The 25,546-nt window shown below is 39.5% G+C and overlaps 1 protein-coding gene across 6 annotated transcripts in view; it reads left to right on the top strand.

The window, feature by feature from the left end:
• THRB (thyroid hormone receptor beta) overlaps positions 1-25,546 on the top strand; it is a 344,635-nt gene that overhangs the window by 227,029 nt on the left and 92,060 nt on the right. For all 6 annotated transcript variants that reach the window (XM_044293323.1, XM_044293324.1, XM_044293320.1 and 3 more), the window contains one exon: positions 6,521-6,584. In XM_044293323.1, coding sequence (XP_044149258.1) covers positions 6,566-6,584 — 19 coding nt within the window. In that variant the 5' untranslated portion in view covers positions 6,521-6,565. The remainder of the gene's footprint in view (positions 1-6,520; positions 6,585-25,546) is intronic.

Here is a 25,546-nt window from a genome sequence, read left to right as displayed (position 1 = left end):
CCACCAGGTCTTCTGCCTTCAGGAAATATAAAGTTTTGGGTGGGTCACTTACTTTTTGTGTTGTCCCTGTATGTGTAGATTACTTTTTAAAAATTTGCAGCATAAAAAAAGATTTTTGGTCTTTTCAGTTCTGGTGATTTAATGAAGATAAGTGCATGTAAAGTCTAAGTAGAATGAACTGTGTGGTGTCGTGCTTATAACTTTCTGTGCATATAACCGTGTATGAAGGTGTTTTTCATTTTTCTAAATGGCAGCAAGAGGGTTAAATCAGAAATGTTTGTTGTGTTGTATTTATGGTGCGACAGGCTGTGGCTGGAGCCCTCAACTTGTTTACTAGCTGAGCACATTTAGAAATTGGGTGTGATCACACATCCTGTCTGAGAGCACAGCGCTGATGGATGCCTTTGCCTGAGGTCACTTGTTATTCAGCACTTTATAAACTCAGAAAAGTTAAGGGTACTTTCACACTAGCGTTTTTCTTTTCCGGTATTGAGTTCCGTCCTAGGGGCTCAAAACCTGAAAAAAACTGATCAGTTTTATCCTAATGCATTCTGAATGGAGAGCAATCCGTTCAGTATGCATCAGGATGCATCAGTTCAGTCCCTCTTACGTTTTTTTGGCCGGAGAAAATACAGCAGCATGCTGCATTTTTCTCTCCGTCCAAAAATCCTGAACACTTGCCAGAATGCCGGATCTGGCATTAATTTCCATTGAAGTGTATTAGTGCCGCATTGATGGATCCGTTCTTCCGGTCCGCACATGCGCACACCGTTAAATCTCTGAAAAAAAAAATACCGGATCCGTTTTTCCGGATCCGGTATTTTTTAGGCAGTTCCGGCGATGGAATTGTCTTTCAGGTTCTGCAGAGGTGTGTCATTTTCACAGGAAAAAAACGCTGTATGCAGCAAATCTGATGGAGTCTACAATGGTGTCCCGAAGCAGTTGTGAATAGAGACTCAACCTCTTGTTACACCGGCCCTTGTTCCAAAACTGTATGCATGACACTAGGGAAAAATGGCAGAACGAAGTTTAAAGGGGTTTACAGTGGTTTTCTGGTTTGCATCAATATCCTTTAAAATAATTATTTAGGAAGGTAGCTGTTTGGCTTGAGCGAATCGAGCTTCGGATCATAGATCTGAAGTCGATACATTAAAAAACTTTGTTGGTAATGCTATTTCCATGTAGCATTAAAATGTATGTTTATCATATAGCAAAACTTTGTCTCGGCCAACTGTTACCTCGGTACCAAAACTGACTTCGGATTCCTATTTTAAAATGTTTTTAAATACGCAAATATGAACACTGTAGTCGACAAAGGCGAGTTTTGGCTACACGGAGCCCATACATTTTAATGCTGTACGGAAACTACATTACCAACAAAGTTTTTTTTAAATAAAATGACTTTGAATCTATGTTCCAAAGCTCGAGTAGCTTAATCCTAGTAGCTGTAATTTTGTAATGTATTTCATTTACCTTTTATTGTTCCTATTTTCTGCTGGGGGCTGTGGTCACATGACCATGTCCATGCTTCTTTTTATTTCCTGTGATGTTATGTCCATGGGTGTGTCAAAGCAGCAACAGAGGCAGTGATAGGGAAGTGTTTATGTACCTAGCTTGTGGGAGGAGCTATAAACTAGCTGGGCGCTGTTGGGAGAAGAGATCATGGGTTTGGTTGGATACAGCAACAGGAAGTGCTACCTACAGGATGGAAACAAACCAGAGTGACTGGTTTACATGATGAAAATGGGTCAGGAGAGTTCAAACTGAAAAGTGTGGGGAAGATGTACATGAGGTAAGCAACTGCATGAGCATATCTGTTAAAAAAAAAAAATAGTAATCCTGGAAAACTCCTTTAAAGGCTCCTGGATACAATGGTATTATAGCTCATTTATTCTTCCGGAAGCATTGCTTATAAGGGAAAGTAAATCCGTACATACCGTACCCAGCAAAGCCTGAATTGCAGCGCACAACAAACAGAATGGGCTCTGCCTGTGATACAATTACCAAACACAATGGGCTAACTGAGTCACTCACAGGCAGAAAACACACATTTTCCCCCAAAACACAGAAAACACCCCAAAACCCCACATATACCTATAAATTATACATCTCTAGATAGTTTTGATCTGGGTGAACAACATATCCAGAAATCACCCAGATCCGAGCAGGGGTTCCCAAATTCCATGGAAGTCACATTTGACCGACCTCAAGCATGGCTTTCCTGCCCAAAACAGTTCCACAGATTTAGGCTGTGCGGCCGGTCTGTCTTCTTCTTCAAAGGTTTAATATATGGGCCATAATCCTGAGGCAAAAGGCTTGCAAACAGGCCCCTCCAAAACCCAGTGGTGAGGTTATTTCCACAATATATATTTTCTGCATCTAAATATATTTTGCTTTAATTTTATCAAACAAAGCCATAAATGAAAAAGTCTTTCATTCAACTTGCATTGAAATCTTCAAACTTTAATGCATCCTAAACAATCTAATACATATATGTTCATGGAAAATGACTTCCATTTCATAATCTATTTTGTACACACAAGCAGAAATATTCAAAATTTCCACTAGGTGGTGCAGTTTGTATATTTCGTGTCTTTTTGAACTGTGCTGTTCAGTATCAGCACTTTCCATGAACATCTGAATGAAGTGCTAAAATCAGGATGTCAGATACTAATGTTTTTTCATAAAACAATGTAAAATATGTGTACTATACCATTTGATGATTGAGCTAAAATAATCTTCACTAAATATGCATTTGTTGACAAAAAGATACAGTCAGCATTCAAGTACACATGCCATATTTTGTTCAGTCTGAAACGAATGAAGCACTGTTAATAGCAATGATGGCCGGCAATGTAATTCCACTTACCAGAACTAGTTGTGCTACTTCAGGCACAACTTTGAGAAGTGCTTACACTCAGTTGGAATGAACGCTGCACCCAACCAAGTGGGATATCCATGCTGGAACCCGAACCCCAACATTGATGTCGATAAATAGCAGAATTTGTTGCTTTAACATTCACTAATGTATGGTAAATATTATTATTGTTATTATAATTTGTTCACATTTATATTTTCATTTATGTAATAATTGTTTGTTTGTTTTCCCCATTATATTCATGTGTTTTTGGTAATATGACACTTATGTTAGTATCAGTTTTTTTAAAATATCTGTGTCTCTTTTATTATGATTTATATATAATTTTTTCAATACAGTATGGTTCATACTATGACGTTTGCACTGATTTTTCACTTCTGGGGCATTGCTATAAATTGGCAATGGTATCCGTTATTCGTTGGCCTGAGGAAGGAGGCGACCGTCTCCGAAGCACATTGCCCTCTGCTTGTCTATTTTTAATTGTTTTTAATAACTTATGTGCAATAAATTACAGTTTGTGTTCAGTGCCCCAGAACACAATTTTTTCTGCTTTTGTTTTCACTCATATTTCATTCAATGTCACACCAGTACGTTCACCAGAATTGAAAAATACAAATACATTTTTAAAGAAAAAATATAATTGTTATAAATAAATAATATAATTGTTATATAATTGTTTAAATAAAAAGGGAGGAAAAAATATTGACTTGTCACATTTTAAGCATTTCCACTATTTTTACTTCTAAACCTTTTGTCGAGTGAAGCGCAAAAGTATCTAAAAACAATAATAAATTTGCTGCTAGGCTTGTACAACAGTGGGGTGTTTTTGCCACAAATTAAGCCATAATTCTGGGACAGTAAATCTCCCCCTCTGTTCTGTATGTTTGTGGTCTTCAAAATCTCAAACTCTTATATTCTGTATCGCAGTCTTCTAGGCTGTTTTCACACAAGCATATTTTTCATCAATATTATGTTACTCCATGAGATAGTGATACTCCATGAGTCTTATACATGCGTGTATTCAATCGCAGGACCGCAGTGAGAAAGAGTTTGAATGGAGCTTCAGTTGAGCATCTGTGGAGCTGTTCCATTCAAAGTCTATGGGGCTAACAGAGAAAGGCAAGTTCAGCAGCTTACTTCAGCCCTATTGAGATTGAATGGTGCAAGTATATAGTGGTTATATGCTGCATAAAATCTGAATTGTATTACCTACCATGCACAGTCCATTGGAGTGTGCACCGGAGAGTCAAGCTTGTTACATAAATACTGTGCCAGAACCTAGCCCAGTCAGACCTGACCTCAAAGTTAATTCAGAACTCAGACCAGTCTCCTAGATAAATTCAGACCTCTGACCACTCCCCCCCCCCCTCCCCTCCCCCTAAATAAATTCAGATCCAAGACATGACCTCAAAATTAAAGGAGTTGTCTAGGCATTAAACATTTTTCACTTTTGAATGTATAGGATACAAGTAAAACACTTATTAATATACTGCCTGGTGTGAAATCAGAAGCTACAAGACTTCCTGCATGGGGAAGGGAGAGATAACAGGTTACACAGGAGCGCAATTACCAAAAAAACAGTTTATTAGTGCGTATGTTACTTGTACAGTAAAGTTTTTTTTCTGCCCATACAAGTCCTTTAATTGAGAGTTCAAACCAGGGCCCAGACTTCATAATGAATAAAGTGCACAGACCAAACTGCTAAACAAATTCAGACCCTGACAAATTCAGACTGTGGATCAGACCAAAAAATTCTGACTCTACTGGGGGTCCTCTACTTAATATTTACACAGACACTATACACAGCTACTCCACACATGCATAGACACTATGTAAATCTATGGATTGGTACTGATTTGTGCAAAATTGTTACAACATGCTACACATTTGCTGCAAGTTCCTTTAGAATATTGTCGGAAACAAGGTGTTTTTGAGCAAATCATGATGATATTTTTGTGTCAATTTTGCTCAGACTTCAGCAAAATGTATATATAAATATATGAGGACTGATTTTGATTAATTTATTAATTTGATGTTCCATGCGGTCAAAGAAGATTGCTACCTGAGGCATATCAAACTTGCCACATGCATGGTGTGGCCCTGTCTAGTAGTATTACATTTCCCCTGTATCCTCACTGTAGTGAATTGTGAAGGCACCACCAATCTAAAAAAGTTTGTTTAATATGTTGGTAATCTGACCTTAAATCCAAGTGTCAGGTTAAAAATCCCTATTTTGTATTTGTGACTACTTTTATGGTCCAAGAGATTATAATTATGCATGCAAAGAAATGTAAAAGCATTTGTCGATATCTTGTCTATGTCCTTAAAGTACATTGTCGTACAGAAGGCGGCAATTTACCTTTCATGCAGTGTTTTTCCCACACTTTCTTCGGTTTGCATTTTTTTCCACACAAATTATCTTTGAAGTTTCCCTTTTGCTCTGTAAATACAGAATGTCATTTCTCAGGTGAAATGTTGACAGCTGTAGTTGAATTATTCAGAAACACTACAAAAATCCATCAAGAAAGAAAAAATACAAGCAACAAATTGTGTTAATGGTTGCTATTTAAATATGGACAGCAACTAAAATAGCGGGGAAAAAAACATTGACAGATTATTTTAAGATATTTACTTCAAAGGTGCCACTTGTTTCTATGTACATTGAGCAGTCTGTATCCACTAGGACTTCAGGAGGTCCCAATTGCAGGATGGCTCTAAAATGTTCCCCTGATGGGCCCTTAGACTTTCTATTAACTCCTTCCCCTGCCTCTCCTGCAGCATTCAGACCCTCCCGATCAACCTTTATTGCTCCTATTTTCATTCTGGCCAGTGGTCAAATGACCATGTTCATGTAGCTCTTGCGTATTTCCTGTGGTGTTATGTCCATGGGCGTGTCAAAGCAGCAACAGGGGCAGTGATAGGAGTGTCTGTGTAACTAGCTGGGTGGGAGGAGTTATAAACTAGCTGGGCGTTGTTAGGGGCGGTGTTGAAGCAGTGGCAGAAACAGGAGAAGTGCATCATGGGTTTGGTTGGATACAGCAATAGGAAGTGCTACCTACCAGAGTGAGGTAAACAACTAAATGAGCTCATCTGTTAAAAATCATAGTAATCCTGGAAAACCCTTTTAAAGTGAAGCTCCGCCTATTAGTAACATTTGTAAATACCTTTTTTATTTCTGCATTGAGCTCTTTTGGATTGGAAACAGAAAAAAGCAGCAGAAAATTCTTGGTGTCCAAATGGTTATCTTTCGCAAACACTTTACATTGGACTAGTCCTTTCCCTACTTCTTGTTGTATTATGGGAGAAGGGTCAGATGATTGCCTGCTCTGCTATTCTCATAAAAGTTGTGTAAGCCACCCAGGGTATGCTGGTCTGTATAGTGCTGCCTTCTTGGTGCAGAATTATTCAGATCATGGGAACTGTCTATTCAAATGTGCCCAACCAGCTTTCTGATCACGTAGCAAAGAAGATCAAGACTCTCATGGAATCAGGGGGGAAACCCTTGCATCTGTATCATTTACCAGTATTATTATCATAAAAGCACAAACATACTGTCATACAGCAAAATGATGTCACGGATACAGTATCGCTGGTTAAAATACATGCAAATCATTTCTGATGAGTTTTCCTTTCTTTTCTCAGGTTACTTGTGATGCTTAGAAGAATGCACAGCTCTACCTATCCATAATGCCTAGCAGCATGTCAGGTATGGTCATTGCTTTTAAGATGGCGCTTCAATTATTCATTACTAAGAGTATATGCCCCCTGACTTGAGCATTGGAGCAGTTCATGCTCTCGCTTAATCACGCAGGGCAAAGGCTTTTTCTGGAGTTCCAGTGACAAACTAGGCTCTCCTTAGGGCTGCCAGGTGGGGGCTTCAGCACGGCAGTGAGCCCTGGTGAAGTCACCGGCACTGATGGGCGTGCTTTAGCGCTGCCCTAGCCTGTACAACGGCTAGGGCAGCGCTAAAGCCGGCCCATCAGAGCCAGTGATGTCACCAAACACACTGCTGGGCAGAAGCCTTTGCCTGGCAGTGTGTTATGGTAAATAAAAGAGCCCTTGCTCTGTGCGATCCTGCGCAGGGGGCAAGGGAGAGCATCGGCGCATGAACTGCTCCGATGCTCAAGTCAGGGGGACTGCCTGGGTGAAATTATGGGTATGTCCAGGTTCAGCTCTGAACCCAGACAACCCCTTTAAGGCTGACTGACGGACTACCATTCAGCTCTGTGATAGTTTGAAAATAATGGCCCATATTTATCATTGTATCATTGTATTTGTGCCTTTTGTAATCCAAAACGGTGTTTTATCTGTTGTGAGATACATTTATTATTTGTGGCATTTACTATTTGTGGCAGAGATTAGAGCTATTTGCGCCATGCACGTCACTTTCTAAAAGTGAATTGATAAGTGGCTGTGACTTGCTACGTAGCCAGGATTTAGCAACGTTTATGAAATGCAACTTTTTAAAATGTTGAAAATATTTAAAAGGAACCTGTCATGTGGATATTTGATTATAATCTAACTAATTATATACAATCATTAACTACTAAAAAGTACCTTAGATGTATTCACTTACTGGTGTGACAGATGGTTACCTCATAATATACACACAAAGATGCCACATGCCACATGCTAATGAGCTGATTTGAGTCCAGCGTGATGTCATTGAGTCCAGCGTATATTTAATTCAGAGCTATAGCCACTCCCCTGCCCACCTGCTGCTGATTCATATGGAAAAAAAACTGTCTTTCGGCAGCAGGTGGGCGGGGAGAGTCAGGAGCTCATAAATATTTATGATTCATCATTATTAGCTGGAGCTTTTCAATAGATGTTGGCAGATTGACTGGTCAATTAAAGAAAGTGACCCAGCATTTTGCTAAGAGAATCAGTCACTTATTTATGTTGCCCTTAGTTAGGACACCATAACTGGTGACAGGTTCCCTTTAAGAAATCTCACTGCAGTATGTAGGTGACATGAAAACTAATGAAACATCTCTACACATATTTATCAACATCGTGTGAGATAAATCATTTCACTTTTCACAGTTTCTTCCAATTTGGTGGTTCACAGATTTGTGTTCATAATATACAATGGAGAATCAATTTAATAACTATTTTATTAACTTTGCCTAAAGAAAATTTCAAACTGATGGCATTTTAATGGCCTGCATATTACAAAATTATGCATGAAATATTGAAACTTGAATTTGGAAAATAAATATGCATTTTATTTTTACTTCACATATGCAACATCACTGATTTTCTACTTTATTACAATAATAATACAAAATCATCCTTCCCTCCCATATACACCATGCAAAAAAGGTTAGTAGATATACAGGTCCTTCTAAAAAAATTAGCATATTGTGATAAAGTTCATTATTTTTTGTAATGTACTGATAAACATTAGACTTTCATATCTTTTAGATTCATTACACACAACTGAAGTAGTTCAAGCCTTTTATTGTTTTAATATTGATGATTTTGGCATACAGCTCATGAAAACCCCAAATTCCTATCTAAAAAAATTAGCATATCATGAAAAGGTTCTCTAAACGAGCTATTAACCTAATCATCTGAATCAACTAATTAACTCTAAACACCTGCAAAAGATTCCTGAGGCTTTTAAAAACTCCCAGCCTGGTTCATTACTCAAAACCGCAATCATGGGTAAGACTGCCGACCTGACTGCTGTCCAGAAGGCCATCATTGACACCCTCAAGCAAGAGGGTAAGACTCAGAAAGAAATTTCTGAACGAATAGGCTGGTCCCAGAGTGCTGTATCAAGGCACCTCAGTGGGAAGTCTGTGGGAAGGAAAAAGTGTGGCAGAAAACGCTGCACAACGAGAAGAGGTGACCGGACCCTGAGGAAGATTGTGGAGAAGGACCGATTCCAGACCTTGGGGGACCTGCGGAAGCAGTGGACTGAGTCTGGAGTAGAAACATCCAGAGCCACCGTGTACAGGCGTGTGCAGGAAATGGGCTACAGGTGCCGCATTCCCCAGGTCAAGCCACTTTTGAACCAGAAACAGCGGCAGAAGCGCCTGACCTGGGCTACAGAGAAGCAGCACTGGACTGTTGCATGTCATTCGGAAATCAAGGTGCCAGAGTCTGGAGGAAGACTGGGGAGAGGGAAATGCCAAAATGCCTGAAGTCCAGTGTCAAGTACCCACAGTCAGTGATGGTCTGGGGTGCCATGTCAGCTGCTGGTGTTGGTCCACTGTGTTTTATCAAGGGCAGGGTCAATGCAGCTAGCTATCAGGAGATTTTGGAGCACTTCATGCTTCCATCTGCTGAAAAGCTTTGTGGAGATGAAGATTTCATTTTTCAGCACGACCTGGCACCTGCTCACAGTGCCAAAACCACTGGTAAATGGTTTACTGACCATGGTATTACTGTGCTCAATTGGCCTGCCAACTCTCCTGACCTGAACCCCATAGAGAATCTGTGGGATATTGGGAAGAGAAAGTTGATAGACGCAAGACCCAACACTCTGGGTGAGCTTAAGGCCGCTATCGAAGCATCCTGGGCCTCCATAACACCTCAGCAGTGCCACAGGCTGATTGCCTCCATGCCACGCCGCATTGAAGCAGTCATTTCTGCAAAAGGATTCCCGACCAAGTATTGAGTGCATAACTGAACATAATTATTTGAAGGTTGACTTTTTTTGTATTAAAAACACTTTTCTTTTATTGGTCGGATGAAATATGCTAATTTTTTTAGATAGGAATTTTGAGTTTTCATGAGCTGAATGCCAAAATCATCAATATTAAAACAATAAAAGGCTTGAACTACTTCAGTTGTGTGTAATGAATCTAAAATATATGAAAGTCTAATGTTTATCAGTACATTACAGAAAATAACGAACTTTATCACAATATGCTAATTCTTTTAGAAGGACCTGTATAACAGATTATATATTATTACTTTCCAGCTCATTGGCACATTTTTCTGTTTCATATGAATGCTTTTCCCAGATCTATACATTATATCTTTACATTATCTACACATCTTTCATGTTGCAACAGACACTTGATATATTTAACCCAATCCTGACTTTTGGAAGGTTCAGTATGCTTTTCTGTAGTTGATACGTGTTGTTTAACTCCACTTTGTAAAAATTTTGGGCTTCCTTTATTCACTATTGAATCTATAAATAAAAAACACACCGCGCCAACATAACGCATCGCCAGATAAAGCACCAGAAGGTGTTGGGAGGCTGTAAAGCACCACAATCACCTCTTGTTGTTGTGCAAACCAGTCACAATGCTGTTAGGGCATATAGTGGCAGCACAACACAGTGCAGGTGATAGAGCCCAATGATTAACTGTTTTGGCACCAAGCATTAAATACCTATGTTTAGTGATGTAATAATACATCAGTGAGTTAGTGAATAAAATGAAGGGAAAAAAAAAAAAAAAATGTCCGGTGCTGCCAAAGAAGGAGTATAAAAAAGGTTTTTCCTTTATTATTAAATAGAATAACAGATAAAGGCAATGTGTTTCATTGTGGACATCAGATCTTCATCAGGCCATGTACAATTCGAAATATATATATATATATATATATATATATATAGATATACATATATATATATATATATATATATATATTGTATATATCAGGCATCTAGCAAATTATCGAAAGGTTACATGTATCCCAAAGTAGTATCAATAAAAAATACTGAATTACTCATCCGTCAGTAGAAAACTAAGGCTAAGACTTTCACACTAGCGGCACGGACCTCCGGCAGGCTGCTCCGTCGCATGAACAGACTGTCGGATCCGTGCTGCCGCTAGTGACTGTGTGCCCCCGGACTGCCGCTCTGTCCCCATTGACTATAATGGGGGCGGGGCGGAGTACCAGCGGAGGCACGGCAGCGCACGGCGAGAGGCTGCCGGAATAAATATCGGACTTGTCGTAGTTTTATTCCGGCAGCCTCTCGCCGTGCGCTGCCGTCCCTCTACTGGAACTCTGCCCCATTATAGTCAATGGGGACGGAGCGGCAGTCCGGGGGCACATGTTCACTAGCGGCAGGACGGATCCGACAGGCTGTTCACCCGACGGAACAGCCTGCCGGAGGTCCATGCCACTAGTGTGAAAGTAGCCTAAGTTATAGGTGTCAGATTATAACACAGAGCAATCTTTTTTTATTTTTTTTAAAGCATTTTAATTTGTTGAAAAGTAGTAAAACATAACAAAAAACTCAAAACTGACCTGCAGATTAAAGTAAAAATGTCACTTTTACTGTGTGGTTAACAAGGTAAAAATGAAACCCTAAAAACAATGGCTAAATTGCATGTTTTTTTCACACTGTCAGCCCAAAATGGTGGCATTAAAAATATAACTTGTCCCACGTAAAACAAGCTTTCATATGGCTATGTCAACGACAAAGTAAAAAAGTTACTATTTTAATCAATATCAGATGAGCGGGGGTCCAACTCCCGACACCTCTGCCGATCAGCTGTTTGAAGAGAAGGCAGCGTTCACACAAGTGCTGTTTTCTCTGCTCTGTTTACCTGCTGGCCGCAGCAATTTCAGTGGTGACCAGTGTAATTACAAGTATGGCACCCCCATTCACTACTATGGGATGGCTATGTCGGTTCAGATAATTACTACAGAGCCATCCAAAGAAGTGAATGGGGAAGTCATACTTGTGCAGGGGCGCACCATTGCCTAAAATACAAAGGCAAACACAACACGTGACAGCATTCTTGCACTCTGCGAACATTGGGGCAGATTTATCGTAGCCAGCAGTGTACCCCGGTCTATGGCAACCAGGCAAGCTGCCAGCCGAATTCTCATTCACCACCCGATCCCATTATATTGAATGAGAATTCGGCAGTTTGCGGCATTATTTGGCAATGCAGTATATACAGTGAACTACGGCAGGCTGACGGATTTTGAATGCTGATATGAACTTACCATAGAACATCAGTTTTTATTTGGCAAAAAGAAAATGCATAAAAAAGAAGATTTCTTTACGAGTGTCCTGAGGAGGTGTGTTTTGCGCCAATCTGAGATCCAGTCATCTGTATATTGTTTCCATGGTTATGACCACCCTGCAATCTAGCAGTGGTGGCCGTGCTTGCACAGTATGGGAAAAGGTTCTGGCCTTTCATTTATTAAGGGGCTTCCCAGGCTCTTATTGAATGGTAGCTAAGCTCCAGTTACCCAACATGGCCGCTACACTTACAATGGAGCTGGGCCACCCTACACCTACTTCAGTGCCGCCCTGTGTAGGAGCCCAGTTTGCTCTGGTTTGTCACATTGATTCATTTTGTAAAGGTAATTGAAAACAATCACTTAGAGGCACTGACAGGAAAATAAATAAATTCTGACTGATGGAAACCTTCTCTATCTGTCAGAAATACATTAGATATCCCCTTTTTTAATACTTGATAGCGCTATTACTGCAACATGTACCGGGTTTCGCTAGAGAAGCGATCTGCATATTTTACTCTACAAGTATGGACAGGATAAGGACAGTAAAAAATATAAACTTTATTGATGTTTGTGTGGGGGGGGGGGTACAAATGTTTGGTGCAGATTATTTGACACTGGTAAAAAAAAAAAATTGTTTAAACAATGGCCAAGTGTATAAAAGATTTACTAAGCAGTGATAGAAGACATACTGTATACAGATCACATATAGTCACTTAACCTGAAATCAAATCTTGGAGAATCTCCTCCTATGCTGCTGGCCAGAGCCCAGGATGGCAGATACAATAGACAGGGTAGTCTTCTTATAGAGACGTCTTGTTTGGAGTTTCCCCTCTATTACATGTAGATATCTTTATATACCCCCAGTGCCCCCCCTCCAAGATAGCCATAGAGTCTTCTAGTGTATTGTGCAGTATGCATGTGCTGAGCTAACCCCTTGTGTGGATTCTAAAGGGCATTTGCTAGGAAAAGTTTATTTTTTTAAAATAATTAAATAATTAAAGTAGCAATATTTATTTTAGCACATTTACAATAGGTTTTAATAAAATGTAGCTGAAGGTCTAGGTGCACTTTAGACAAAAGAACATGTGTCCAATAGTTTTGTTGCTCCAACACTGCGTTTAGAAACGTTGCCATGAAACCATGTGCCCAAAAAAAAAGGTTAATAAAAGTTTGAAAACACACCTTTTTTCATTGAACAACATTTTTTCAATGGAAAAAAGTGCAAAAATAGATTCTCTTCTGCGTATTTGCTATTGCTGCATCCCTTAATGGCATTTGACAGCAGATTTGTGCCTATAAAATTAGCTGACCTGTTGCATGTGCCTTGGCAGCTGAAGGCATCTGTGTTCCCCGGGGATAAAAAGCTAAGTGTTATGTACCCCAAAATAATACCAATGAAAAGTACAAGCCCTCACCCAGCTCTGTAGAAAGAAGAATAAAAAAAAAGTTATAGGTCTTGGGATGCGGCAATGCAAAACAGTTTTCTTTTTTAGAAAAATAGTTTTTATTATGCAAAAGTAGTAAAATGTAAAAAAATAAACTATGTATTTGATATCGCTGTAATTGTACAGGGAATAAAGGTATCATTTATGCTGAACAATTAACACTGCAAAACTTATTACGTAAAACTCAGTGGCAGTATTGGTGTTTTTTCCCATTCTTCCTCCCCCATTCAGCTACATTGATGGAAAAATAAAAAAGTTATAGCTCTTGAAATGTGATGATGAAAAAAGATTGCTTGGCCAGTAATACCCAAAATGGGATGGTAAGTGGTTCAGAAATGACCACTTGTGTATACATTCATCATACTCCATTATTTGTTCAGTATTTGACCCAATGACTGGCAATGCTTCAATACTAAATGTGTACCCATAACACATTGTCTCAATTATCTGGGTGTGAAACAAAAAGTATAAATTTGTTTTAATATATCTTTATTTGTTGGTATTTATCTTCAATAAAAATCCATAATATCTGTATAAACATAAGCCTAGATAATTGACTAAACCACAAATGCAGTGGTGTAATATTAATATTAACGCACAGAATCTAATGTACCCTGGTGCTTAGTATGATGATTTACACTCCATACCGTTTGTTTAATTTGTTTTCAGATGTTCTTGTTTCATTACCCAACTTTCCCAATGTTATAACTTTGATTTCATGCTTGCTCTTTTCCAAAAAATGAATATATAATTAAACGTGAATACAATATACAGTCATGTGAAAAAATTAGGACACCCTTTGAAAGCATGTGGTTTTTTGTAACATTTTTAATAAAAGGTTATTTCATCTCCGTTTCAACAATACAGAGAGATTAAAGTAATCCAACTAAACAAAGAAAACTGAAGAAAAGTCTTTTCAAGATCTTCTGTAAATGTCATTCTACAAAAATGCCTATTCTAACTGAGGAAAAAGATAGGACACCCTTGCCCCTAATAGCGAGTGTTACCTCCTTTGGCTGAAATAACTGCAGTGAGACGGTTCTTGTAGCCATCTACCAGTCTTCGAATGCAGAACTTTTTCAGCTGTAAGATGTTTGAGGGGTTTCTTGCACGTACAGCCCTTTTCAAGTCACCCCACAGCATCTCAATGGGATTCAAATCTGGACTTTGACTTGGCCATTCCAGGACTCTCCATTTCTTCTTTTTCAGCCAATCTTTGGTTGATTTACTAGTATGTTTTGGGTCATTGTCATGTTGCATGGTCCAGTTCCGCTTCAGCTTTAATTTTCTAACTGATGGTCTCACATGTTCTTCAAGCACCTTCTGATACACAGTAGAATTCATCGTGGATTCTATGATGGTGAGCTGACCAGGTCCTGCTGCAGCAAAGCAGCCCCAAACCATGACACTTCCACCTCCATGCTTCACAGTTGGTATGAGGTTCTTTTCTTGGAATGCTGTGTTTGGTTTACGCCAAACATGTCCTCTGCTGTTGTGTCCAAATAATTCAATTTTGGACTCATCTGTCCAAAGAACATTATTCCAGAAGTCCTGGTCTTTGTCAACTTTATCTCTGGCAAATGTCAGTCTGGCCTCGATGTTTCTCTTGGAAAGCAAAGGTTTCCTCCTTGCACACCTCCCATGCAAGTTAAACTTGTACAGTCTCTTTCTGATTGTAGAGGCATGTACTTCTACATCAACAGTAGCCAGAGCCTGCTGTAGTTCTCGAGATGACACTTTAGGGTTTTTGGAGACCTCTTTTAGCATCTTGCGGTCTGCTCTTGGGGTGAACTTGCTGGGGCGACCAGTCCTGGGCATGTTGGCAGTTGTTTTGAAAGCCCTCCACTTGTAGACTATCTTCCGGACAGTGGAATGGCTGATTTCAAAATCTTTTGAGATCTTTTTAAATCCCTTCCCAGACTCATAGGCTGCTACAATCTTTTTTCTGAAGTCCTCTGACAGCTCTTTTGCTCTCACCATGGTGCTCACTCTCACTTCAACAGTCAGGAGCACACCAAACTAAATGTCTGAGGTTTAAATAGGGCAAGCCTCATTCAACATGCAGAGTAACGATCTACTAATTATGTGCACCTGGTGTGATATACCTGTGTGAGATCTGAGCCAATTTAAGAGGGAATACATGTGGCATTTTTGTAGAATGACATTTACAGAAGATCTTGAAAAGACTTTTCTTCAGTTTTCTTTGTTTAGTTGGATTACTTTAATCTCTCTGTATTGTTGAAACGGAGATGAAATAACCTTTTATTAAAAATGTTACAAAAAACCACATGCTTTCAAAGGGTGTCCTAATTTTTTCACATGACTGTACATGTACAGTACATATAATGCACTTGACACAAACACACAGACTGCATGTGATATGTCAAGTACACCACGTGTACATGAGAAGCATGTCCTCACCTATCAATAATAAATTCACAAGAAAGGAAAACTTTACTTTTCCAATCTAAGTAGTACTACTATTTTGAATTTTTATACTATCCATTTTACAGTGATATCATATATTTTTAAATCTGGTTTTACTCCTACATAGAAAGAGAAGGTCACATTCCTGCAGATGAGGATTCAATTCTTTGGGAGAAATTACTTTAAAATCAAAACCAGTGTTTGTCTTTGCCAAAGCCAAAATGTGCACACAATCAATATCCAATAGGCCAAAATCAATAAAATGCCTCACGGACTTAATCAATTAAGACATGAAAGACATTATTCCACATAAGATGGGAGATTACATATACAGTACAATAGTCATGAGCAACCTGCATGTATTTTGCAGACTGCAAAATACATACAGTTGTGTGCATGAGCCTTAAAGGGGTTCTGCACTTTCATTTAACTGATGATCTATCCTCAGGATAGATCTTTAGCTTCTGATCGGCGGTGGTCCGACACCCGGGACCCCCGCCGATCAGCTGTTTGAGAAGGCAGCGGCGCTCCAGCAGCGCCGCGGCCTTCTAACTGTTTACCGCCGGGTGGCCGGCCCACTGACGTCACGACTAGTATCAACTGGCGTGGGCGGGGCTAAGCTCAATCCAAGTGAACAGAGCTTAGCCCCGCCCACGCTAATTGATACTAGTCGTGACGTCAGTGGGCCGGCGGTAAACAGTGAGAAGGCCGCGGCGCTGCTGGAGCGCCGCTGCCTTCTCAAACAGCTGATCGGCGGGGGTACCGGGTGTCTGACCCCCGCCGATCAGAAGCTGATGATCTATCCTGAGGATAGATCATCAGTTAAATGAAAGTGCAGAACCCCTTTAAGGCTCATGCACACAACTGTATGTATTTTGCAGTCTGCAAAATACGGATCCACAAAAAAAAATGGATGACATCTGTGTGACGTCCGTGCTGCATCCGTTTATTTTGCGGATCCGTTGTAATAATGCATTTTCTTGTCTGCAAAACCGACAGGAATGGGACATGTTCTATTTTTTTTGCAGAACACACATACTAATATGGAATGTACACAGAGTAATTTCAGTTTTTTTCCAATCCTCATTGAAATGAATGGTTCCGTATACGGACCTGTAAAAAAAACGGAATGGAACAGAAACAGAAGAATAATACATTTGTGTGCACTCTCCTGCTGTCTTTTCCGTGCAAGCAATCTACAGCAAACAAGGGGAAAAATAACACCGATCTTTAATAAATATATGAAGTCTAACTTACTTCTATATACTAATCACCTACTTAAAATATTCTTCCTCCATGTCTACACTCATTGACAAAAATGAACGCTCCAGATTGAAATGTCGGATTGCTGCAAAACTGTGCCTGCAGTAATGTCTCTGACAGATAAGTATATCGTTACAGGCCTGGTCTGATTAGACAGCGGGTATTGCCACAAGCAGGTATAAAAGTGCTTCCCCTGCTGCCCTATAAAAAAAGCTCTCAGAGGCTACTTTTGGGTAGAGATCGTTGATTGCTTCACATTCCTCTACAACGCACTAAAGCCATTTTGCCAAGTTGATAGACTTTGAGAGGGGCCGCATCATTGGAATAAAAGAAGCAGGATGGCGGAATAGCCTGTGATCTATAACATTCTCACCTAGCTTATAGGAGGCATTGGGAACGGCTACATGTGTTTTGCGGCAGAATACCACTGTACTTACAGTGTTTGATGGAGTGTGCCACTACATATATTCATATGGAATCCAATGACCACAACAGCAAAACTCCTTATGAAATCAGAGGCATATGGAGGTAGAAGGCTAATGGACCTCTACTGCAGCTATATTACACCATAATGCACTCAGGCGCATGAGCTTAGCTTGTAGATTTGCATTTGGTTTATGTTTTTGCTTCATGTTTGTATATGTGGGAATTATCAATTGGGATCCAGTTAGTCTGTAAACTAGCTTTCTTCTGTCCCCCATCCGGCCCTTTCAGGACAGGACTGGACACTTGATTGCATAGCTCCACCTTTTGTTTCTTATTTTCCTTAATTTTTGTCTGACTCACTGAGCTGGTCGAACGCGCTCAGTTCTGTTAGAAGCTGTGGCAGTTACAGGGAGAGAGCTGCATCAGAAAGGACGCACCCCCTGAACTGCCAGGCTGAAGATAATGTAGCAGAGCAATGAATGGGAAGATTTCTTTATTCTTGTGAGGTACAGGGCCAGTTCTGTCTTTGTAAGAAAGTTATTGCCATGTACTATATTATTTTTCATTTTCATTTTTTTTACATCAATCATGGCATTACCCCTTTAAGGAAATTTAAATCTGACATCTTTTAGTTCCTAAGCAACAGTCTGACAACATTTGAGTCTCCTTTGTTGTTAACAATTCCAATTTGCATTTCTGTCTGTGTTGGGTATATTGCTAATACCTATCGGGAAGAATGATGAATGATATTTTAGCCAGGATTATGGATCCAGAACGTGGAATGCCATATTTTTTGATGTTGGTCATATATGTTCATTTGTTCATCATATTGTTTCTTTAAAGGTCAATAGAACATATGCAAAAAGAAATTAAAAAAATGGAAAGTTTCCGATGTCCATTAATTATTTTGGAAATTTCTGGCCTTATTACATGTTAATTGGGAGCAAAGTAGCACAGCGTGCGCAGGACCAATCGCCAATTAAAAGTTAGATGTTTCCATTATCTCTGACTGCTGAGGCTCAATATTATGCAAATTATTTACGCCATCTGGATGTTTTTGATAGCATACTATTAGTTCTAGGTCTGCTCTCATTTGATTACACTAGCACCTAATCCAGAAAGATTGAGGTCATGTAAGGGGAGGTTTGAATGTTACGATACCATGAGAATATTGCATATAAGATGTGTTATTCGCTCTTACAAATTGCTAATGTCTTATGTTTATGAAAGCATTAACTGTACTGCTTGTGCTCATTAGCTGATGGTGAACTGATTCACATTTCCTTTATTAAACACAGTCTATGAAAATATTACAGTCTATAAACTAGGAATTCAGTCTATAAAAGAGAATTCATATCATATATGATTAAAAAAGCATTAATCAGAGCATTTATGAAATAAGTCATGTAACCGACATGTTTTTTTTAATAGTCCCTAAATTCTGCATCTTGTGGACCATTAACAAGCGTGCCTTACTGACCACTCTGATGCAGCCTTCATTAGTAAGGATAAGCCAAGTTTTGAAAAATCTGATTCGCCAAACTTCAACAAGAAATTCGATTCATTACGAATTACTTCGTCACAAATCACTTTCCATTGTATGGAGCGGGAGAAATGATTGGGAACAGCAATCACACCGCCCCCCATCATATTACCACTCAGATGCCACATTCAACGCTGATCGTGGCTGTCTGCTCCCATCTTGATTGAAGAAAATCCGCCAAAGGACCTGCAGCGAACATGATTACCACAGGTCCTTTGGCAGGTGTTTTTCAATCAAGATGGGAGCTGATGGCCTCTCCACAAGCAAATGGATGAGGTGAGGTTTTTTTTCAGCCATCATTTTAGGAAAAATTGATTTGTTACCATGAAGCATGAGGAAATTCGGCTTCATGATAAATAGAATTTTTGCAGAAATTCTAATCGAAGGCCACCTCTGATACTTTGAGTCACTCAACACTAATCATTAGTACCAAGGCAGGGACTGCTTTCATCATTGAATGCTAGTGTTTACTATTGATGACTGCATCAGAGCTGGAGAGTGTTTAATGCCCTCATGCATAGCGCGGAGACATACGGGACCAACACCAGGTATCATACTGTGTGGTGCCGTTTACTACCATGGCTGTTCCCTTCTGGTATTTATGGGGGAACCATTGACACAACCTTCAGTATGTCCAAGACATTGTGGAACCAGACCTACTGCCTTTTTTTACTCCTCATGCGGTGCTCCAACAAGAAAAGGTTCTCACACACTGCACAGGCTACACATGCTCTTCAGGGTATTCAGCAGCTTAACCGCAAGATTTCTCACCATCAATAATGTCTGTGACTGGAAGGGGCGACGGCTCTTCAATGCACAGCAGCCAACAACCACATTGGTTAAACTACATGTCCAAATTGAAAGAGCTTAAAATGACATACACAGGAGGATATCCAGCATGTATATGACCATTACCACGCCAAAGTGGCAGTCTATATCGCAGCAAGGGGAGATGCCAACCAGTATTAATGTGACCCTGTCTCTGCATATACCCGCTGCAGAACCAATAAAAAAGCTTGTGCCACCTTGGTTGTGTGATTATTTAACAAGCATCGCTAGCAGTTTATAATTTGTAAATTTCAGCTCAATCTCATTACATTTTGTGGGTGTTCATTTTTAATTTTCTGGTAGTGTAGTGCTTTAATCTTGATATCAATATCTTGATATAATAAATTCAAAGCAATGTTTTGTGCATTACTACAGTGGCACCTACTTAGCTGTTTTCAGAACTCCCATAGACATGTAGAGCGAGAGCTGCACAGCCACCTCTTTATTTACAGTGGCCGAATCCCCAGGCAGGCTAGGAGACCCTCATTCTAGAGACAGGTGTGAGACTAAGAGCTAGGCCCCCCTTCTAGCAGACATTTATGGCATATCCTGTGAAGCACCTCTGCTTCATTCACATGGGGGACTTGGAGACCTCTTGAGATGGTAGGGGTTCTAGTGGTCATACATTTATCACCTATCCTGTTGATAGGTGATAAATGTTGTTACAGGGAGTGCAGAATTATTAGGCAAATTAGTATTTTGACCACATCATCCTCTTTATGCATGTTGTCTTACTCCAAGCTGTATAGGCTCGAAAGCCTACTACCAATTAAGCATATTAGGTGATGTGCATCTCTGTAATGAGAAGGGGTGTGGTCTAATGACATCAACACCCTATATCAGGTGTGCATAATTATTAGGCAACTTCCTTTCCTTTGGCAAAATGGGTCAAAAGAAGGACTTGACAGGCTCAGAAAAGTCAAAAATAGTGAGATATCTTGCAGAGGGATGCAGCACTCTTAAAATTGCAAAGCTTCTGAAGCGTGATCATCGAACAATCAAGCGTTTCATTCAAAATAGTCAACAGGGTCGCAAGAAGCGTGTGGAAAAACCAAGGCGCAAAATAACTGCCCATGAACTGAGAAAAGTCAAGCGTGCAACATTACTGGAGTGCCCAAAATCACAAGGTGTGCAATACTCAGAGACATGGCCAAGGTAAGAAAGGCTGAAAGACGACCACCACTGAACAAGACACACAAGCTGAAACGTCAAGACTGGGCCAAGAAATATCTCAAGACTGATTTTTCTAAGGTTTTATGGACTGATGAAATGAGAGTGAGTCTTGATGGGCCAGATGGATGGGCCCGTGGCTGGATTGGTAAAGGGCAGAGAGCTCCAGTCCGACTCAGACGCCAGCAAGGTGGAGGTGGAGTACTGGTTTGGGCTGGTATCATCAAAGATGAGCTTGTGGGGCCTTTTTGGGTTGAGGATGGAGTCAAGCTGAACTCCCAGTCCTACTGCCAGTTTCTAGAAGACACCTTCTTCAAGCAGTGGTACAGGAAGAAGTCTGCATCCTTCAAGAAAAACATGATTTTCATGCAGGACATTGCTCCATCACACACGTCCAAGTACTCCACAGCGTGGCTGGCAAGAAAGGGTATAAAAGAAGAAAATCTAATGACATGGCCTCCTTGTTCACCTGATCTGAACCCCATTGAGAACCTGTGGTCCATCATCAAATGTGAGATTTACAAGGAGGGAAAACAGTACACCTCTCTGAACAGTGTCTGGGAGGCTGTGGTTGCTGCTGCACGCAATGTTGATGGTGAACAGATCAAAACACTGACAGAATCCATGGATGGCAGGCTTTTGAGTGTCCTTGCAAAGAAAGGTGGCTATATTGGTCACTGATTTGTTTCTGTTTTGTTTTTGAATGTCAGAAATGTATATTTGTGAATGTTGAGATGTTATATTGGTTTCACTGGTAAAAATAAATAATTGAAATGGGTATATATTTGTTTTTTGTTAAGTTGCCTAATAATTATGTACAGTAATAGTCACCTGCACACACAGATATCCCCCTAAAATAGCTAAAACTAAAAACAAACTAAAAACTACTTCCAAAAATATTCAGCTTTGATATTAATGAGTTTTTTGGGTTCATTGAGAACATGGTTGTTGTTCAATAATAAAATTAATCCTCAAAAATACAACTTGCCTAATAATTCTGCACTCCCTGTAATAGCAAAACCCATTTAAAAGGGGATTCCATCTCAGACATTGGCAGCATATCACTAGGCTTCTGGAACCTGCTCCAATCTCCAGAATGGGCCCTTTCATGTGAATTAAGAGGAGCCGTACATGCGCAGCCATTCTCTGTTTACCACTATGGAAATTACGAAAATAACCAAATGTTGTCTCGGCTATTACTGGCAGTCCCATAATGGTGAATGGAGAGGTGGCCGTGCATGCATACGAAAATAGATGAGCGTACTTGCTTGCCTGTTTTCGGATCTCCCATAGCAGTGAATGGACATCACACCACGCATGCATGGTGTGCTCCTTCACCTCAAGGGCCTCATTCTGACATTTTAATAATTTGCCATCAATGTATGTGATGGAGATACCCTTTTAATTTCTTAAAACATAGTTTAAAGGGGTTGTCTCACTTTAGCAAATAGTATTTATTATGTAAGTTAATACAAGCCACTTAATAATGTATTGGTATTATCCATAGTGCTTCCTTTGCTAGCTGGATTCATTTTTCCATCACATAATACACTGCTTATTTCAGTGGTGGCCGTGCTTGAACGCTATAGCAAAAAGAGTTGGCCTCTCTGGTGGCCAGGACCATGAGAGCGCACACAGCCTGGCGCTTTTTCCTATAGTGTGCAAACACGACCACCACTGAAGGATTGCAGGGTGGTCATAAACATGAAAACATGCAGTGTAGATTGTGATGAAAAAAATTTTCCATCCTGCAAAGGGGGCAATGTGGATAATAACAATACATTAGTATTAGTAAGTGGCTTGTATTAAATTCCTCTACATATTGAATTCTATTTGCTGAAGTGATACAACTCCCTTAAGTTTTACATTTGTTTTACATTTTTAAAACAAGTGTCTTCTTTCAATTTGTAGTACTTTGTGACCATCTAAGTGTGCCCTTACATAGTCACCAGTAAAAAGCTGTCTGTTTTTAAGTAATTATGTACAAACCAGAAAGAGCTGACGGCTCATTGTCAGTTTCCAGGAATGTCACCCTTAGGTGAAGGAGGTGTGAGCCAGGTCACTATCTGGTAAGAACAGTCACACCAGGCTGAATCCTCAATGTTTTAAGTTGTGAGAAGCCTAAATATTATTCACGACCAGCCCTGACCTGGGAGACCTTAAATGATCATAGAGTAAAAGCTCATATATTGCTGAGGCATGCCTGGTAAGGCAGAGGTTTCTTTGAAATCTCTGCCTTCTGAAGACCACTGTAATGAGAACTTGTAGGCAGTATGTACTATGCATGTCGTGATGATCGGAATGGACAAGTGGTAATGATAGAGATTTACAAACTTTTCATGAAAACAAAGATATTTTTGGCCAAAATCTCACAACTAAGCAAGTTTTTAAAAATGGCAACATGCCCAAACATATCACTCAGTGCAGCGGAAGAAGAAATGACAAAATGGGACGTTCAGACGATGTTTTATTCACACAACTCTTTTGACAAATCAATTGAAGACAAGACATGCTGCTGGGAGAACTATGAATTAATGGACTTTCAACAGTGCTATACAATGTATCCGGGTGACACATAAATGAATCAAGGCAGATGGAAATAAATAGGCTGAATGATATGCATGGCAGTGTTAAAGTGGAATACAAGAAAGGTAATTCAATTGATATTGTGGTGTTTTCAGTATGAACTGCAGGAAATACACTTTTTGTCTATTTTTTGAACTTGTGTTGTGAAGTGCCATTTCTAAGTCAATTGTTTTTATTATTAACAATGAGGTGGTTAGATTGTGTAGGTATATACCCAAAACCCTAGGTAAATGCTCATATAAGGCAGTCATTTATTTTTGAGTGCTACAGAGCAATACCGAGGAGCAGAATGAAGGCCATAATGGACATGGAAGACGATCAGAGTTGTCTTCCTTTATTGTGCATCTGTGCGGCAAATTCAATCTTATGCATTGGAATAAGAAAAGAAGCAAGAAGGCCTAAGAAATCGATGTATATATAATGTATAGTACAATTACATTCTGCTATGTATCCAGCATATTAAGATATTTATACGTGAAGGAAGACACCAACAATTTAAACGGTAACCTACTATATTTTATTTTTATCAATCTTTATAATTTAACTAAAATTTTTGTAACCCTTATGAAGAAGTGCTCATCGTGAAACACATATTGGGGTCATAGTAAGGTTCAATTTGTCTGCTTGCATTTTTATCGTCATTAACAGCGCTATATGTGCCATATCTGTGGATATGTATGCTGTATCACACTATTCAGTGTATCACATGCTTTATACACATGTCCACTGAGCAGTAGTTAATGCTAATGACAATGACTCTGCTTGGACGTATGATATACATATCCATTGACAAGCATTTTGTAACTATATATCTGTTATAACGGTTATTGACCTTGCCACACAGATCTGTATCTCCTCGTAGTCACCTCCTAAGATTTCTTTACTTCCTTGCTGTTTTCCCCAGCCTGGACTTTAACATTCACAGTTTTTAATAATGCATGTACAATCGTCAAATTAGGCAAAACCTTTAATGATATTTTTCACCGTTGCACTACTGTCTAGATTTCTGGGCCACCAAGTGCAGGTATAATGGACCTTTCCGGTATATGCACAGAACTTAAGGTTTTACCACGCACTTTTTCCACTGTGTGCTTTTAGAGTCAAAATGAGCTTTTAGAAAGCATGTGGTGCCCTTTAAAAAGGCACTTATCAGGAGATGGCAACAGACTTAGTTTATTGGCATCTAAGGACACTCAGGGAGGGATTAGGTATTTTGGATGCTGTCACCTTAGAAAAAAGTTAAACTGGTTTTAAGCGCGGTGCTGCTTTAGAATTAGCTGTTATTTACCTCAGAATGCCTTCTCCTGACAGATGCTCCCAGATTACAGTGTTAACCACTAACTCGGCCTCAAGACACTACTTTATGATATTTTAATTCCTGTGTTGGTATATAAAGCAGATAGTAGCTAATGTTTTTAAATATGCCATATTTCACTGATATTTCTTCAGGTCAGTTCCATTCCCATTGTAAATAAGTTGCCATCTGTGTATTGATGAGAAGGCTAATGCTGCAGCATGAGATGTATACACCAGTTTGTCGTTTTCATTTAAATAAGATATAATCTGCTTCTAATCTGTGGGCTCAGTCTTATTATATAAAATATGGGTGGAATTTCACACCCTGATTCTGACTTAAAAAAGTTGCAGAATAGGTCTTTGCTACTTTTTGGGGTTACTGGCACTGTGACTTTACACCACTCACTCCAGTTTTGAAAAGTGGATGGTGAAGTGGGCATGGTTAGCTATGTTAATCAGTTTCACTCCAGATTTATCACTGCGACTTTTTTAAGAAAAAGTTGCAAACTGACTCCAATACGGGGTGACATAGAAAAATTGGATTAGCATTTGTTAGACAAAAGTGTTAGGTTTATAGATGCTCCTAATATGATAAACCTGATGTTTTATTAATTTGGTGCAAAGTACGAGAATGCAGACTCGAGCAAAACTGATTCAAACATCAACCTCATGATAAATATCCCCCTATATGTCTACTGTAAGTTCCATTATAATTACTAAATATAATATATACATAAT

Source organism: Bufo gargarizans, chromosome 5 (genome assembly GCF_014858855.1).
Source record: "Bufo gargarizans isolate SCDJY-AF-19 chromosome 5, ASM1485885v1, whole genome shotgun sequence".
NCBI classification, from domain to species: Eukaryota; Metazoa; Chordata; class Amphibia; order Anura; family Bufonidae; genus Bufo; species Bufo gargarizans.
Note: the sequence above shows the minus strand (reverse complement) of the source record. Positions and strands in the feature narration are given on the sequence as shown.